General features: G+C 43.5%; 1 protein-coding gene and 1 long non-coding RNA gene across 3 annotated transcripts in view; one reads left to right on the top strand and one right to left on the bottom strand.

Annotated features, from left to right (window-relative positions):
• Positions 1 to 2,385: 2,385 nt before the first annotated feature.
• Positions 2,386 to 18,402, top strand: part of LOC141750476 (uncharacterized) — a 72,351-nt gene continuing 56,334 nt past the window's right edge. Inside the window, exon 1 of the long non-coding RNA XR_012589678.1 lies at positions 2,386 to 2,432. This is a non-coding gene — a long non-coding RNA (uncharacterized LOC141750476). The remainder of the gene's footprint in view (positions 2,433 to 18,402) is intronic.
• EDN3 (endothelin 3) lies at positions 2,570 to 18,023 on the bottom strand. 2 transcript variants are annotated; one of them, XM_074605589.1, is made up of 5 exons: positions 17,822 to 18,023; positions 17,218 to 17,449; positions 4,308 to 4,472; positions 3,679 to 3,783; positions 2,570 to 2,757 (listed from the first exon to the last, which is right to left on the bottom strand). In XM_074605589.1, the coding sequence occupies exons 1-4, from the start codon at positions 17,871 to 17,873 to the stop codon at positions 3,711 to 3,713; spliced, it is 522 nt and encodes a 173-aa protein (XP_074461690.1). In that variant the 5' UTR covers positions 17,874 to 18,023; the 3' UTR covers positions 2,570 to 2,757; positions 3,679 to 3,710. The 2 variants fall into 2 exon arrangements, with proteins under 2 accessions (XP_074461690.1, XP_074461691.1); XM_074605590.1 differs by having other exon boundaries at positions 2,570 to 2,752.

The following is an 18,402-nucleotide window of genomic DNA, read 5'->3' as shown; positions in this document are numbered from 1 at the left end:
CGTTTCTAAGTTCTGCAAGTAATCATTTTATGATTTATCACATTTTAAGAGTTGTTTCTTAGTTAAAAACATTCATTTAGTTGTGTATGAAATTCATTTTTGTATAATTTTTAAAGAATGGGATTTCAAATTAGCTTAACATCTTCTAGTTACAAATTAAAAACAGGCAAACTGAGTCCCTAAGAGCTGAGAAATATCCATGGTGACATTTTCTATAAACATATGAAATTAGGTAAAACTGATCTCATGGCCATTAACTATTCCCAGACAGAATAACAGTAGTTCAACTCCAGAACCCAGCACGTATAATTTTCAGGTATATGGTGTGGTTTATAGATTTATTCAGAGATGTCTACAGTAAACTTTAGATTTTCCCTCTTCTTGGTTTGATATAAGTTATTTCTCATTTTCTTTCTTTTGCGGTATCCGCGACAGACTGATTTTTACACTACGTCCTAGCAGTACCTCGGCACTGTGCTTTCAGCTGCTGGGCAGAGTCCCAAACCCAGACTGCCTCAAAGTGGAATTCACGTAGAAAAACGTTGGATTTTTCTTTCTTGAAGAAAAAGCACAACAGTAACCACCTATAGCCCACTACTCAAGGCCTAAATCTACCCGCATGCCAAAGAACCCAACTTGATTATTTTTGTTCCCTGGGAACATTTAAAATAGAGTGAAAGTATGTGGGCCTGGGGAAGGTATGAATCCATCTTCAAATGCAACATTTAAATTGAATTAACATGAGGGAAGACAGTAGAAATCCGAGTGTAGACTGAGCAGTTGATCTAGAAGCGGAATTTATCAGTCGAGAAGGCCCTACAGCCTCGTTGGCACTGCCGTGTGTTTGCAGTTCCAGGGAAAAAGATCTAATGGCTGAAGCTGAAGTCAGTGAACGCTGTTTGCAAAAAGAACTCGCCGTCCAAACGGCCGCTGCCGCCTCCTTTGTCCCAGGATATGAATTATCCAGATGAGGGTTACGTTTATAGCAAAAGGGACGCAAAATTGAAATGTAACTTTTTATGCATAATTATTATCAAAGACATTTTTATTATGTTTTCATAGTCAGTTCTCAAACTGCTAGGAGAGTGATTAGTCTCTTGAAGAAGGCACGTTTTTGTATGACCTGGGCGCAAGCGTTCGGGGGGGAAATAAAAATTCCAGTTGGTGGTTATAAATGAACATTAAGCATTCCTCATAACAAAGCTTGCTTATTTTTTAGAAACCCCAAAACTATACAGTGTCTTTTAAAAATTATGGGAAAACAGTATGTGAAATGTTTTTATACAATAAATAATCTATTTTCTATAAATGTACAAAATCATTTGTACAGCAAGTAAGAAACTAATACATATGCAGTAACTGAAAGATATATTTAATTTTATAACTATAATAATTTATTTATGAAATATATCCACATATATATAAAATATATATATTTTGGCAAAGACCTCCCTTTCTTGTTTCAAAGTCTATTACCACTGTTTTAAGCCTATGTAACCACTTTTACTGTTAATTTCATTTTTCTTTTGGTCTCCATCTTTCTTCTGATAAAACATAATTTAATGTTATCAGGTTACAGTTTAACCTATGTGCCCTGGGGAAAGTCTGCGTGAAGGTCAGTCAAATCAAAAAAAATATCTGTAATGTCACAAGTAAGGGATTTCCTCTCTTTCTTTTTAAATAATATAGAACAGGATTTGCAGAAGTTACTCTTTTTTTCCCTAGCTTACTCTTGCATCGTCCTATCAAAAAAAAAAGTCCGTAATTTCTGAAGAAATCATTTACATTGAAAAACGTCCAGGGTTGGATTTAATCCTTATTGCCAAGTTTCCAAGTTATTCGGTGATGATTGTTTCAATGAAGAGATAAAAATGTGATGTATGGTGCTTGCAAAGACGAGTGTATGTACTGTGGATGATAACGTATGTAGAGGCTTAGAACGGCAAATGGTCTAGTACCGTAAGTTGTTCTGATTGGATGAAGTTTTACGTGAAGTTCCACAGTCCTACCCCTTCATCTGTAGGAGATTCTTTGGGGATGAATAATTGGAGTTCTGTTCATCGACTACAGTGCATCCTTAAATAAATCACTGTAGATGTTTTTGAATGGAACTTTGAAGTGCAGGAATAATTTGTGCCTAAATTAGGTGATCTATTGAATACTCAATGTATACTCTTAACTTGCTATAGTTTATAATAATATTTATATTAGCCATTCATATTTATTCTGCATAGATACTGTCATTTAAATATCTGCCACGCAGTTACAATATGATGATTCAGGCTTGCATACATTAACAAGAGAAATATTTTGTATCTGTTTATTCTTAATGAGAACTCATGTATAAGCAACCCCTCTCTAACTCATCACATTCTCCTTTTACAGTTGCCTGCATAAAGCTGTGGATGGATTCTTCAGACATACAGCAAACAGTAAGTGGAACAGTAGATTTCTGTTGTACTTTTTTAAATCACGTAGAAAAATGTTCCGTGAAACTTTGTGTTGCCGAAGCTCGGATCTGCCTTGGAAGTTTTCTTCACCGGTGATACATTCCCTGCCAGGTTACCTGATAAAGATTATCCTGTACTGAGACTCTGGCGAGGGCAGCGTGGGAGAAAGCTGCTTCGTACAGGTTCACGTGCCCTCAGCGCGGTGTTGCCGAAATGGAAGTGTCGCACACAGCTGAGTTCTCCGTGGCATCAGACTGAAGCGTCACGGTTGTCCATCTCAAGGGAGAGCTGTAGTCTTGCTTCTGAGCTTCAGCAAATAAACATTAAGGCTTTAAAAAAATCCACAAACCAACCAACCAACCAACCAAAACCCAAACTGCTTCATTACCCAGAACTAGCTCCCTATTACCTGTTAGAACTGTGGTTCATCCCCTTGATTATGTGTACACCCAGTGAATGCTACCCAGTTGTCTAATTAGCTCTGACCCAATAATCATAGCAATATGTTCAGCCTGGGGACTTGTAATCCAAGTGCTTTCCTTCGTAGCGAAAAATTTTGGGTAATAGTGTGTCTTTTTTAGAAAAAAACCAGACTTTTCTAGTTCTAATGGCTGCTTCATTTTACCCAGAACTACGAGTATTTGCTTATCCTGACACCCTTTTGCATTTCGTATGTAGCAATAGTAGATTTGGGTAGATTTGGAACTGGAACTTTTTGAAACTGGCTATTAGGTCACAGTAACCTCTCTACATCTGACATCTAAAGTAGATTTATTTTTCCCTCCAAATACTTTTTCCACAAAGATTGTTCTGTTTCTTTACCTTCACAATTTATGTTCTACTGAAGCACTGCACTGGGACACGTAGCTTAAGTTGTTGCAGTGCTAAATGAGCAAAAAGATGATAGACAGGAACAGCCCTTGCCCTAAAAAAAAAAGAAAAGAAAAAAGGGGGGGGGACTGTTGCCAAAATATGTATTGGCTTATAGCCAAAGAATCCAACTTTTGAAGGAGCTATATCAGCGTGAGGAAGGTTGTAGTAGTTCTGTGTATGCTAAAGGTTTTGAAAAATAAATTGAAAAACCAATCAAACAACCCGTGGGCCAAATTCTGACCTTATTTAGCAAGAATTGATAATATTCAGTTGAAAGAATTTAGAGTTCTGCAAATACAAAGAAAATTTAGGAAAAATTAATACTTATTTTCAATGTTAAACATCTGTCGCATACCTGACTCTTCAGAATCCTCCGAACTCTCTACGCTATTGAAAGAAAGCGTGTTCCTCTTCTTTGCATTGGTCTTTCTCCTCTGTCTTTTTTAGTGATCCATGATTTCTGGGGGAGAGAGATTTTCTAAGTTTGTCACTGTCTTCTCATCAATTACCCTTACAGAGCCGTTCTAAAATGACAATGTTATACTCTTCATTAGACTAGATAAAACTTAAAACACTCTAAAATAGTGCAATGTTAAGCATGCTTCTAACTGGACAGGAGATCTGCTGTTTCAAAACTACCACATCATAAAGAGAAAGAGTAAAAAGAAAATTCAGAGCAGTACTGTGCTGGGTCTGGCCTCTGTCCTCCACCTGTTAAACTCTCTTGGTTGTGACACGTGAGTTTTCTGGCTTTTGTTCTTCCCATTCACTCCCCCGTCCCCCATCAGGGGGAAGGGAACAAGCGACTGTGTAAGTGCTTGGCTGCTGGCCAGGGTTAACCCACCACAACCGGAGATGAGAATTTTATTTAAAATCAATATATTTGTTAATCGGTTTCATTTGGTACGTGCAACTTGCTTAATTTATCTCCATTAACTAGTCAAATCATGTAGACAGTCTGCAATATTAAGAAAAGATACTCACCTTCTTCTGTCTTGCATTCTTCTGCAAAACTGCATACACTGTTTGTCGTGAGCATCCAAACAAGAACACCGAAAGGAAGGCTGGAAAGTGCTTTGCATCTGGCCTGTAGACCTTTTGCCTCTAAAACTGCCTCTGAAGTTAGAGAGCCCATATGGCACAGTCCTCCTGTTGTGAGAATCACAAATACTGTGTATTTTAGAAGCCAAGTGAAATGATATTCCATATCTCTTCTGTTTTGGAAAATAGATCTATTGATGCAAAGCAATAAAGAGCGGCACAAAAATCAAACCCTGTGCTTATGTAAGAAGTTCTGCCTGTAACGGATCACCACTTCTGCTCAATCAGCTCAAGCCTTCACAAAGTTATAAAGTAGCAGATAATCAGCTCAACTGGCAGAATTAATTGGTAACTGCACTGGCTATCTAAAAAAATTGTGATTACCTAACAGCTGATACAAATACATCCCAGCTTGTTGCTTATTTCACTGCTTACTCCCGTATTGTGCTGGTTTCCTCCCACGCATGCACAAAACTTGTGACGTTCAGTGCCGTCGCTGGTATGAAGTGACAAAGGAGCTGTGCCGATTGCCACCACATGAGTAACATCATGTCGTTGTTGGCATCTTCATGATTCAGAGCCGGATTTGCCATTAATTTTATGACTGAGAAATGGAGAAAACTGTCAGCATGATTCATTTACCACATCATGTTTGGAACATGACCCATGGAGTTATAAAAATGAGAAACAGCTCAATAATCTTCCTCATGTGTATCTATTGGTACTTTTCTACGACAGATCATATTCTGTACCACAGCACACCAAGAAATACTAAGAGGTAGTTCTCTTTATTTCCCTGCAGTCTGGCATGCTTTGTTCTTTCACGGGTTATATTCAATATTATTATCAGAAAAGGACGTGCTTCGTCACTGCCTGCTAACATCGCCAAAAAGCCTGGGATAGTTTAGACTGATATCATAAATTATTCTCCTACAAGTTGTTAAAGAATCTCGATGGATAGCAGGTGTACACCACATGGAACTTCTGGAGACACACCGAAGTTCCTGTGTACTTGAGGGACGGGCTAAGCAACCCACAAATCCACAAATACTAAATATCTGAAAAGAATCTCATCTTCAAAAGTGAGAAAGAGGAGTGGAGAGGAAAATAGAAGGGCCAGGGAGAGGACGCAAGAACAGGTCTAGAAAGGTTACAGAAAGGTTACAGAACAAAGCCTGAATAATCAGTCTGGAGCCACATAGTTGTGCTTCTCTCATTTGCTTTCATAAAAACATCATTAGGCTGTTAACTGAAAGCTGCAAACTTTCCGTTTTCCCACACTCATGGTGGGCTGAAAGGCTCAGAAACATTATTTTCCTAATCTCTGCAATAATTTTTGATGTAACATCAGTGCAGTTGATGCAAATCACTCATTCAAACCTCTGCACTTACAGTACCTGGAGCTTCTAACAGCACGTCTCGGCTCTCCCAGCCTGAACCAGAGTGCGCCCATCATCTATAGACTTATCATCAAATCATACTGAAAGACAGAAAGTCACAAGCAGAATTTCTGTGTGTCAGAGACCAGGAGATTGTCTTACTGCAGCAGATGCTGGTCTCCCTCGCCTGTATGTAGAAAATTGTTGCGTATTTTCACTACTTCCTTCATTCTACAGCTATGCCTAGACACTGGGAGAGACCAAGAATACGCACATTAGTCTTAGAAGACTTTAGGACTTGATTTTGGCCCCCTTTCTCAAACAGTCATTTAAAAATCTTTTTGTTGTCTTCAGGATTAGGAGTGAGTCCCATTTTATGATTGAAGAATATTAATAACTCTATACTGCCATCTACTTTAGAGTAATGAATGCTAAATAGCTAACGTGGGTAACTTCTAACATAAATAATTACTTATATGGTCATATTTTTTATACGTTCGTGTTTTTTATGAAGTAATGGCTGGTATCTAGAGACAGGAACAGGAGGAAGTTGTATTTTTAAGAGTGGCAAGGCAAGCCCTCCATGAAAACTGTCTGGTAAAATTCTGTTATTCAACTTCCCGCTCAGATTTAGGCTGAAAGGAAAAGACGAATTTTGCTTGGTCTGGCCAAACGTGAACCCCCTATTTCATGGCAGATAGCATGCCAGGGGATAAAGCAGCTTTTTAAAGCTTTTGCAGATGTCATCCCACACTGTGCTAACAAGACATACTGTAGCATGTTATTCCCATTATTTAAAGTGGTTCCTTGGTAAAAAGACCACTTTTACACAATATGGGACTGTTTTTTCTTACTCTGACTCTCTAAATCGGAATCTCTGCAGTTTGCCCTGCGTCAGAGGTTCTGCCTGAATGGCCTGAGAGGAAGAAGGACACGTGTATTCCTTTGTTGCTGCAGTTTGCAAATTAATGGACCAACTAGAACTGTCACCAGCTTCAGTTTTATCTGAATCCATCCGTATGTGAACTACAGCGATTGAGGAACGGGCACGTTAACAGTCTGCTGTCTTTCCTAAGAGACAGTAAATTCCATCGAACAGGCAGGGGTGGAGAATACAGTGTGATTACAGGTGATAAGAAACATGAACCACAGCCCTAAGCGAAGGAGAAGACTAGTATGAAGTGCCTCATGTTCTATGAAACATAGAATGCTGATACAAGTATGCTTCATAGCTTGCAAAATGTACTCAAGACCCCTTCATTCTCAGAGGTCCAGAAATACATGCCAATGCAATGATATTTTCGAGTGTAAGAATCTTAACTAGAATGCCCACGCAAAAATTTTTATGTAAGCTAATGTGCAGGTGTGCCAATCAGAGATGGAAACAATAATTCTCCCAATATGCCTGCGTTTGATTTCTAACCCAAAAATTCAAACCCAAACCAGGTAAACTTCAATAGCAACCCAGAGTCTTTCCAACAGCGTTCAGAAAGAGCTAAAAAATATAGTAGATGTTTTCTTGCCTGTCAGTTACTCTGCAACTCATAAATCAGAACCCTTAAGCAAATGTTGGTGCGTGTAGGGTTATCGTTCCAGCAGCTGAACGCGCTGGGATTTCAAGTTAGTTCATGCCTCTTTCTCAGCACCTCAGAAGCGAGGGGAGACGCCAAAGCCGTTCAGTTGAACAAGCAGCAGAAGCATTTGCCTAGCAGCATGCTTCATCTTAGATTGGCACGTGATTAACAAATGCTGCTTTTTACTGTTATTATTAATATTTTTATGGTGCTGCAACACTCAGTCCCAGATGAGTTAAGTAGAATCACAGTTTCTACATGCTGAATAGGAAAGGCTGTCGACATGTAACTGCCACTGAGCATTTGTGTTGCTAAGAAGTCCCTTCGCTTTCCATTTCAGGTGAGGCACCAGCTGTCTTTAGCCAGAGCTGGCTGTAGAATGCGCAGGGCAGTTCGTGTCTCCAGGGTGAAGAGGAGGAACAGTTCAGCAGAGGCAGGGTTGTCGCCAGCCACGCGCCAGGCTCCTGCAGATGCTGAACAACCAGTGCCCTGACGCTGTGCTCCTCGCGGTTACCACCAGGTCCCTGGCCAAAGTACTGCCTAAGAGCCATTTGCAAACTTGCTTGAAATTTCTATGCAAAATCCACACGTTCTTTACATTTTCTTAACATCTACATTTTGCAAGAAATTTTGAATTTCTGGCCTTTAACTCAGTATGCATCGTTGCTTTCTTTAGGAGAATGAAATTCACCTGAAGCAGCGAAAGGGCTTTCCACATTTTTAAGAGCTAATGTGTACTGTGTGTCCTTTACACCCTTCTTCTCTGTGAAGTGGAGAACAAACCAACCTATGCAGTTCTGGATCAGCCTTTCCAAGGTACATCTTTGACCTGGTATCTGCGTGGCAACATACGAACTTGAGGTTTCTGTGGGAGTGACCCTCTCTTGTAGAATTCAGTTACCAGTATGACCACTGCAGCCAGGGAGTGGGTGTGTAAACATCTACATACTCGGTTTTAAAACACTTGCTAAATTACAGAAGGTCTGAGTTTAAGGAAATAGTTTCTGCTTCAGTATGCGCTATTTGTTCTTTAGTCTGTATGCAAAAAAAAAAAAGAAGATGCTAACACAACTCTCCAGTACCTGGAATTATTCCATATGATGAAATTATAATTAGTCAGTGCAACAGATCTGTTATCTGAAGATAGATATACATCTATACATATCTTAGAGAGAGAGCGCAGCACAAAGCTAATCAAAGCACAGTGTGCTCTTGGATTTTGCAATGGAAGGAACACACAGCAATCTTTAGGTCAGCCAATGTTTCTCTGAGAATTTAAGAAAAAAAAATGTATAGATCTGCAGACTGGATACTCAGATGCTGTTTAGCCTGGAGAAGAGGAGGCTGAGGGGAGACCTTATCACCCTCTACAACTCCCTGAAAGGAGGGTGTAGAGAGATGGGGGCTGACCTCTTCTCCCTGGTGACAAGTGATAGGACAAGAGGAAACGGGTTCAAGTTACGTCAGGGCAGGTTTAGATTAGATATTAGGAAACGTTTTTTCACTGAAAGGGTTATTAAACATTGGAATAGGCTGCCCAGGGAGGTGGTGGATTCACCATCCCTGGAGGTGTTTAAAAAAAGGGTAGATGGGGCACTTAGGGACATGGTTTAGAAGTGGTTTTTGTCAGGGTAGGTTAATGGTTGGACTTGATGATCTTAAAGGTCCCTTCCAACCTCAGCAACTCTATGATTCTATGAAATAACCTAGATTATTTCTGTACTTTGTGTCCACAAAACACAATCGTAATAGCTCTCCCCCTAAAAGTCAGCTAGCTCTTGAAGCAAGTTTTTGCCGTTAAATTAACAGAAATAGGCATTTGTTTGTTGAAAAAGACAAGAAGTACTGAGTACGAGTGAAACAGCCGTTCTAAACCAGGGATATCGGTGAAAATTTCCCACAGAAAAACCCTGCCCATTGAATGACTAATACCTTCAAGTCTAATCGGGAAGTATGATTTGCCTAAGTCCTGCTGCCCCTTGTTTATACTACAGTGAACATTCAGAATTCAGGCAGACAAATCCAATTGGTTAATTTTAATTTTTATAACATGTGGCTGAGTTTCTCATGCTATCTTATAATTGACCTATGAGCTGCTATTATTTTCTACTTTCCCAGCCACTTAAACACAGTAGATACCTCCAGGGCACTTGAGAGTTTCAGCCAAAACAAAGGGATGAGGGGGTTGCAGCAATCATCTCAGATGCTGTGATTTCAGTATTCAGCAATATATTTTCTGGCGTGCGTCCAGGCCAACAAGGCTCCCAACAGTCTCCAGCGGTTTCAGACAATCTCGAAATGTATGAGATCCCTGTAAGGACCACGGAGAACAAAGAACGTGGAAAGGAAGCAAAATTTAACATCCTCCAAGTGAAACAAAATGTCTCCAGAATGAAAGATGCTTGGGGGAAATACCAGATATTTCTGTGCATACTTTGATCTAAAGCTGCTGCAGGAATACTGTGTGGCTCTGCAGATGAAGAAATCATCGGCTGCTCTGAGAGCCGGCTCCAGCTCTTTCTGTAACAAGCATATTTTTTAACAGAGTAGTTCACAATAGGTGTATCTCCCACAGTATCCCTTCCTCCTCATCCTCACCATCATCATTGAAGAAGTAAAACGCCTTCTTCAAAGAAATGCCTGACTTGTTGGTCTTGTCACCCTAACCACATGCTCCATTCGCAAAAGACGTACTTTTTCTGAGTAGCTTTTTGCAGTTAGAATTATTTTCAGAGGAAACTTAAACTTTTATCCTTTATAGACACACCTTTATTTTCCAAATCCTCAATTTAGTAGTAATCAGTGTTCCTAGACACCTAAGAGACTGCTGATATCCAAAAAGATGTACCTCCTCAATCTTGCTAGATTTGGTTGAACCTTCACTTTTTTTTTCAGTCTTATTCTTTAATTAATACTTGCTAGTTTGTGAGGACCCAAATTAGTTAATTAGCTATAGCTAACATAGTTAATAAGCTCAGGATTGCACACATCTGCTTCATCATCCAGTTTCACCGACCACGTGAGTTCTTTGATTTCCCTCCTACTGGGACGTCGTGGTACCCAAGTTAAGCGCTGTGGGAGAAGCTGAAGGCTTTGTATTGCTGGTCATCCTCCTCCTGCAGCCGTCTAAAAGACGTTACACGTTTTGTTTTTCAAATATGATCAGAAAAATATCTTGAGCTGTTGAGGGAAAAGCTGGGTACGTTTTTGGAGGTAGCAATATGAAGCAAGCGTGGGGGGGTGTATTTTTCCATTACCAGCCCAAAAGCCCAGAGAGGCTGGGTAGAGCTCACCTGCCCTAATAAACCGAGCCGTTGTTTCCCAGAAATACCTCTAAAAGCAACACCGCTCATATCCTTCAGTACCTCATACCAATCCTAATCTGCTCCCAGTTTTATGGCAAGGTATATGATTGTTAGTATAAAAAAAAAAAAAAAAATCCAGTGCAGCATTTTCTGTCTGAGAGGCCCAAACTCCCCTTATTCCTTTTTCTTCCTCCGAGTGGCAGGGAGCATTACTAGTACGTGGGCTGGTTCTGGCGCAGATACACTGAGGTAAATCCCAAAAGGCAGAGCAGCTGGAAAATATGGATGAAAGGAATCAAGCTAGGTGTCAAATGGTCGCTTTTTCAAACTCAAATACAGAGTACTTATTGCTAGCTTCTGAAGCCACCGTGCCAGTGCGCAGGAAGGACAGGCGCTCTCATGTACGGTTCTACCACTCTCCACAGTGTATATGGTTCAAAATCCACTGCTGGTTTAAAAATAAATAGAACAAAAACCTGGGGGGAAGATAAACACATGGTGTTAAAATTTAAGACTGATGAAAGTGACTGTGGTTTGACAGCCCTCGAGACTGTTCATTCTTAGACTTAGAGCCGCAGGAGCTGCAGTGGTGAAAGGCCCAGGCACGAGCTCTGGCTGTGACCCATCTCTCACCCACCGGCTGCAGGGGCAGCTCTGCGGCCACAGGAGATTCCAGCCTGCGGAGCCAAATCATTCCGAGTCTTTCTGAGAATGCTGCTGTTAAAACGGCAATACTGTGAGTATGGTAAAGAAGCTCTACAGAAAGGCTAAGGGATATATTCTACTTTTAGACGGTGGAGGGCATGCAAGCTGTGCAGGTTTCAGACAGTAAGACACTGGAAGTGTGAAGTCAGTGCACGATTCAAATATGAAAGAATAACTATGTTTGAAAACAGGCCTAAAAATCAAATCAGTTTCTCCGTGATAAAACATAACAGTCACAGCAGGAGCCTATTGCTGTGTTCAGTGAATCTATTTGAAATACTCTCCATTTGATGTGAAGATACGTGCAGCTTTTCAACACCAAAGATCCTCCAATTTTTAGGACTGCAGATATTTGCAATCAGTCATTTAAATTTTCCCAAAAACTTGTAACTAGAAAAGAAAAAAAGGAAGAATTAAAAGGAATTGATGGAGATAAGGAAGATAATCTGCTTTATACTTGGTATTTTTTCTACCAGTAAGTATGACCACAGATTCTATAGCTTTAGTTATTGCAATAGTTCCTGGCTTGTTAAGATTTTTCTTTTTATCCTTCCACATTCAGGCTACATTAGGGCATACAGTCTAATCTTGGTAACATCCACACATGTAATAGATTGCAGCAAACATGTGGATAGCAAAGTCTGCAAAACGCAGGGCAAACTTCATTCAGAAAAATAAAATCAACTCAAGAGAAGATTCACGGCTTCCTTTTTGGCACCTTGTGCTGATGGTTAACCATGCGCGCTGTTTAACCAACACATCAGCTTCTTTATTTGAACTGCCTGGCATGCAGCCACTGTTTTATCATCATGCCTTTGGCTAGCAGGTATTTTCAGTCTGACCTACTAAGATTATAAGCATGTGCTTAATTGTTTTCCTGAACAAGAGATCTTTAGCTGTGTACTTTTATTTCCAGTAATATACAGGACATCATCTATACTTATCTAATGATGGAGATAATTCTCAAAAAATGGAGTAATTGTAATACTTTGTAATACCACTTAATATCCATAAGGGTGAAGAGCATTTTAAATTACGCTCTGTGGGCTTCTGTTCAACAAAATGCAATCCCCAGTGACGTGCGGGTAACAAGAAGACGCGATGAAGGAAAAGTTAGCCAGCAGAGCATCCAGTTAGAACAGGAGAATCCAACTGGTTGTTGGAAGTTTTTTGTCACAGCATCCCAAGGCATCACTCCCACTCTATATATCAGCAAAACTAGGAGTGAAGCGATGATAGGGTACAAGTTGCTTCCATTCTAAGATGACTTTCTGCTGGTGACCTGAGCCAGTAATGAGCAAAGATCATTAACTTCTAACTGTTAGAGAGCTGATCCCACGTGGAATCAGCTGCTGTTGTCCGTGTAGCTTCTGACAAGTCCTGGACCCCTAACAAAACCATTTGTCATCACTTCCAGGAAAGACCAGAAAAATGACCCCAACAGGTGTCACAAAAGGTCAGGAAAAGAGATTTCTACGGGGGAACTATCTGGAGTCAGCCTAGTGCTAAGGAATAGCTGACTCGCATATGTTACAGAAACAAATTTCTTCCTTATTGAAGTGACAAAGCGCCACATCCTTGTAGTGTCCCCATGTGACCGCACTCCGTGAAACGCTCGCCACACCCTCTACCAGCCTGTCCCACAGGACAAAGCAGCGCCTGCCAGCCCGCGCCTGCCCTTGGCCTTCCACCGAGGAAAGGGGAGATGTGTAAGCGCAGAGGGTCGGAGCAGCAAACACAAGGTTAGATCAGATGCTTCCTTCCACTCTGTCCGTCCAGTTCTCCCGATTCAGAAATTCATGTAATTGGCAGAGAGATGTTGGATCATCACATAAGCTGGTCTTTATAACATGGTCACAGAATTTCATTCAGTTACTCCTCTATTGAGCATAACAGTGAATACTGAAAAAAGGCATGTCGTCTAGAAAAAAAACCTTTTGCCTTGATTTAGACGCTTCAAGAAATGACTGGGTTTAGTGCTTAGTCTGAGTGAGGCAATACCTTTACCATTGTGGATCTATGCTAATTCTCCTGTGAAAATCCTTGTTACACTTATTGCAGAAATGAAGACCGCTTGAGTATCTGATGCCGTGTCCTTACGATAGCATCACTTGCTTATAGTCCTCACCTTTTAATCTTTTACTAATCATTCTGAGCATCTCTAAAGCTTCACACAGCAACATTAATGCTATTAATCGAACCACATTTTGCTGTCTGATGCACGAGCTCAGTTCATATTGAAATATAGGGCCCCTTTGAAGAAGTGCAGATCTAAAAGAAGTCTCGCCTCTATTTTCTTCTTTAACTGACAGAATTAAGCACCAAGTTGTGGCTGTATTACATCAGTGGGTACTGTTTAAGAGATAAACCATTCCTTCTTCTTTAAAATATGTCTGTAGCAATAGATCAAGATAAGCGTAATTAATCACTTGACAAAAAAAACACACATCGCCAACTAATTCCTGAGTAATCAATCTTATCAGTGAGAACAATTTACCAGCTTTTAATTATCTTTGTTAAGCAGCCTTTCTCTACACCACATAATTGCATTAGTCTGTTCTGACTTACCCAACTTTAAGGCATCTTCTTTCCCAGTTAAGGCTCTCACTGTTCCCAGTGTAAAAGACTCACTGTCAAAATACCACTGGTGCGCTCAGTGCTCTGGACTAGCCCAGTGGCTCACGGGCAAGTACAAAGCGCAGGGGTAACGTCTCATTTAATTGGCAATAGCGTCAGAGGCTGCGCATTCTGCAGTTCTACAACTGCCACCCTGCTGATGGAAGTGGTTTTTCAGGAACAGACCCTCTGTCATCACTCTGCCCCCAGCAGTTTCAGTAAGAACTTTAAGCACTTCTCCAGAAAAGGAGGAGAGGCTGTGACCAAGGTTTGTTTTGAATGTATTACAACAACGCTTACCAGTCTCTTCTGTTGGGAAAAACAGGGGCAAGAAACCAGAGGGGGAAGTAAAGTTTGTCTTTGAAGTATGGAGAAGAGAGTAACCTGGAAACAGAAAGTATTAAGGAATTTGTGATGGGAATAAGAAACGATAAAGTGAAGGACATAAGCCAGGGGGGATAAGAAAGAAAAAAAAATAATAAAAAGCAACTGTAGCGTGTGATGTAGGAAATAAACCACAAAAAGATGTGATAAGTAAATAAGCAGGAAAAAGATCAGAATCAACAGATGTCAGGAAAATTTCTCCAATCTTTAACACCATCTTTCTGGTCTCCCATTGTGTGTATGGTCCTCAAAGTTGCATTTGAGCCAAATTTTTAGTAAATATAAACACTTTCAACAACATGCCTACAACAGCAACAGAAAAGCCCCATTTACAAACAGCCAGTCTGTACACGTCCAGTGGTTACTTCCATTTAAGAGCAGCAGTGTAACTGGCGCGGGATACTAAATCGCACGGGCAGGCCTGCCTGCTCTCATTCGCCCCCCCAAGCACCTTTTGGCTTGCTGAGACATCGCTCCAGGTGGGACACCAGGCCAGAATCAGTGCCTCTTCATTCAGATGCGTGATGGGAAATCTTAATCCTGCTTCTGTTGCACTGAACGTGGTCCAAAATGTCTGATAGCTCCACTCATTTCAGGGACTACCTCTGCCCTTGCATACAGACGCACTCCTAGGAAGGCTCCTAGGATTTTTGAAAATGGAGACTGCCTCTTTCGGGCTAGAGGGAGATGCGCAGAGGTACCTCACCTGGAGCAGAGCTTTTCCCTGCTGGCTGGCCGTGCTGGCCCGCCGCGGGCAGGTCTGCGGGGGCAGGCAGAGGAGCGGGACGGCTCTGACACCCGGCTCTCCCAGCCAAAGCCACCGCAGGCAGCCACCTTTGGGAGGACCCCCCTTCTCCAGTTCTAATGGGCACTTACAGATTCCAGAAAACTCACTTCCTAATTCCCCTGCTTTCCACCCATATCCACTCACCATTTATCAACCCCAGAGGGCCCCCAGCATCCTGGTTAACCCAGTGCCAACAGTGTTACTAGGGTATACAGGTTCAGCTCTTCGGAGCGCAGTAGATAAAAGTTACCATTCTATGTGAATATTTAATATTCAAATTGAATATTTAAATTTAATATATTCATTCTGGAGCTTGCATAGAAATGGCTGGTCAAATGGCCTAAAAATTAGGTGCGGTAAGAATCAGAATCTCCCAGAACTGACAGCGAATCATCACCACTAACCTTCACACTGGGCAGCGGGGGTAGCCCTTACATATCTGAGAGATTTGCTGTTAATTTATGTACGACTGACTGCTGTTAAGAAAGCAGATGCTTATAGTCCTGACTGTTTATTATTTGGGTTATTATACGTACTTCATTGCTAATGCTACAGGTATCATGAAAATGTTATAGATCTCTATTCTCTATTTTTTGTTCTTTTTTTGGTGATGTTTGCACAAAACTTTCACGTAGGAAAAAATTCTCCACATTGCTGAATTAGTGCATATTAAATACTTTTCCCGCTGGAATGAAAATTGTAATTCCTGTAGACTTAAAACAGGATATCCTAAAAAAAAAAAAAAAAAAAAAAAAAAAAAGAGAGGGGGAGGGTGTTTAAAATCAGTAGAATTCTATGTATTCAGTGTGTAGGGGAAAAGGAGTGTCATTTCCCCGTTTTCACTGGCGAGCTCTGACTTAAATATACTGAGTCATAATATTTGGCTAAAATAATTCTAAGTAATCCTGGGGTGGATTAGTGCAGGTACGGAACTCAAAGAACTGAATGACTTGTGTGAATACATGATGCTTACAGGCTGGTAGAAGTTCAAAGGACCCATCCTCAGGCATGGCCTCCAGCCAGGACACACACATGAATTTACAAATTAAGCACCCTAAAACCCCATTTGACGTAACCTATTTTACTGCTACTTTCTATTTTTCTATTGTTATTTTAATCTGATTAAAAGCTTTGCAATTGATGCAGAGGCAGATCCGAGTTAGTACAACTGTTCCCAAACGGTAGTTGGTGGAGTGCTTGATGGCGTGTAGAAGTTCACATACAGTCCGATGGTCTGTAATTCTTGAAGTCCATCAAAAGAAAGCTGGTTTTGATTCATCTGATGTCCTGATTATTTTTAATTAACTGATGGCTGTGGTTGCTACAGGATGGAAACCGAGGAAAATCTTTACAAATCCTTAAGGCTGTTTTAGTTACTCAGAGAGAGAGGATGTAGGGAATGGTCTAGGAAAAGGCGGCCTCTGACCCTTGGGATGTAGGCAGAGCGTCTTTCTTGCGGGATGGTTTCTTTTCATTAAGTGCTGCTAGGACCAGACTCTGCTTTGCTGGATGCGAGTTCCCCCCCTGACCTGCGTGACACCCGGCGTCGCCAGCGCATGGGAAACATCACGTTTCCAAAAGTTGTTTTTATTGTGAGTTGAAACAAAACCTGGTGCTCACCATTCTCATAAAACATAATTGGAAAAGGCACTATTTTGCAACATCTTAAATCTGGTGTATTGAGGCTTTCAACAATTATTATTTTTGTGTTAAAGTATTTTTCCACATGAATTTTTATCAAAACCAGTACAGTTGCACACACACACACTATTCCTCCTTTCCCAAGGAGTGGTTTATTAGAACCAGAGCTCTCCTCCCAAATAGCTACTTTTCTCCCCGGGACGGGTTCCCCCCCGGCGGTGCCCGGGCGCGGCCGCGCTCCGCGGGTGGCCGGGGGCCGCCCCGTCGGTGCGGTGCGGCGGAGCCCCAGCCCCCCGCCCGCTGCCGGGGCCGGCGGCGGGCCCGGGATGCCCGGGGAGCGGGGCGGGCTGCCCCCGCCCCCCCGCGGCCGGTCCCTCGCGGCTGCCCCGGGGACGCGCAGGGAGCCCCCGCCCCGCACCCCGGCCCGCCCCGCCGTTTCGCGTCCCGCCCGCACTCACTCACTCGGGGGTGTTGATCCAGATGATGTCGAGGTGGCAGTAGTAGACGCACTCCTTGTCCTTGTAGGTGTAGCAAGTGCAGCGCCGGGCCCGCCGCCGCGCCGCCCCGCCGTCCGCCCGGGCCCTGCCGCCGCCGGGCAGCGCCGCCGCCCCGCTCTCCTCCCGCTGCCTCTGCCCCAGCGCCGCCGGGCGCGGGGCCCCGGGCGGCTGCGGCGGGGCGCGGGGCAGCGCCCACCCTGCACGGCGGGAAGGCAAAGGCAGCGCTCAGCTCCCCCCGCCACAGCACCGACACCCCACATACCCCCCCCGCCCCCGCGTGTAACGGGACCCGACCCGCCATCCGTCCCCGAACGCGCCGGGGCTGCCCAGGGCACCGTTACGCGGGTACTCGCTGCGGCGGGGGAGCTCCCGCGGCCCCCGGCCTGGGGAGCATCGCTCGGCGGCGAGTCGGCTTTAAGCCCGGGCAAGCCGTGCCTCTGCCGTCCGGCGATTCACCGCGCACCGCGGCGGCTCGCAGCCCTCGGGAAGTACAAAACCCACCCCCCGGTCCCCAGCCCCGGGCCCGCCTTTGTGTGCGTGCGGGGGGCGCAGAGAGAAACCCTCGTTACCTGCAGTCGACGTAACTGTAAGTCCAAAGAGGAACAATAAACCCAGCTCCATTAACCCCAAATTACACGCTCGTTAACGGCAGGCAAAGGTGAGCCGTTCCCGGGGCAGTCCCGGTGCCGGTGCGGGGCTAGTGGCTCCCGCCGCTGCCGAGCTCGCCGCGGGGTGCGCCCCCGCAGCCCCGCTCCCGCCGCGCTGTTCCGTCCCGCCGGGGAGCGGTGTCAGAGGGAGGGAAGCTCCATGGCGCGGCTTTTCCCACACACACCTCCCACCCCACCCCCGCAGCCCGGCAGAAACCCGAGCCGCAGACGCCTCCCCCCGCGGCACCCCCCGCCTCCCGCCGCCCCCCGCCGCCCCCCGCCCGGCCGGCAGGTGAGGGGCCGGGGCAGCGCCGCCGCCAGGGCCGGGGGTCGGCACAGCCCGGTCCTCGCCCCGGCCGAGCCCGTCGCTTGTGGATGGTCCGAGCCGGCTGCCTGCGGGCAGCTCCAGGAGGAGAGAGGAGAGGGCTTGTGCCATAAAAACGCAAAGTTCTCACTCAAACCTGGGCTACAAATTTAGGAATTGTTTGGGACTTTTTTCCCAG

The sequence above is a fragment of the Larus michahellis genome, chromosome 12 (assembly GCF_964199755.1).
Source record: "Larus michahellis chromosome 12, bLarMic1.1, whole genome shotgun sequence".
Taxonomy (NCBI): domain Eukaryota; kingdom Metazoa; phylum Chordata; class Aves; order Charadriiformes; family Laridae; genus Larus; species Larus michahellis.
The sequence above is the reverse complement of the archived record's forward strand: the minus strand, read 5'-3'. Positions and strand labels throughout refer to the sequence as shown.

Bases quoted from the DNA above. Each gene is read 5' to 3' on its own strand.
- EDN3 (XM_074605589.1), bottom strand. From the start codon at position 17,873: ATGGAGCTGGGTTTATTGTTCCTCTTTGGACTTACAGTTACGTCGACT. The intron at 4,473-17,217 runs GTGAGTGAGTGC...TTCTCACAACAG, and splicing joins ATCTGGATCAACACCCCCGA to GAGGACTGTGCCATATGGGC. The intron at 3,784-4,307 runs GTGAGTATCTTT...TCTCTCCCCCAG, and splicing joins AGAATGCAAGACAGAAGAAG to AAATCATGGATCACTAAAAA.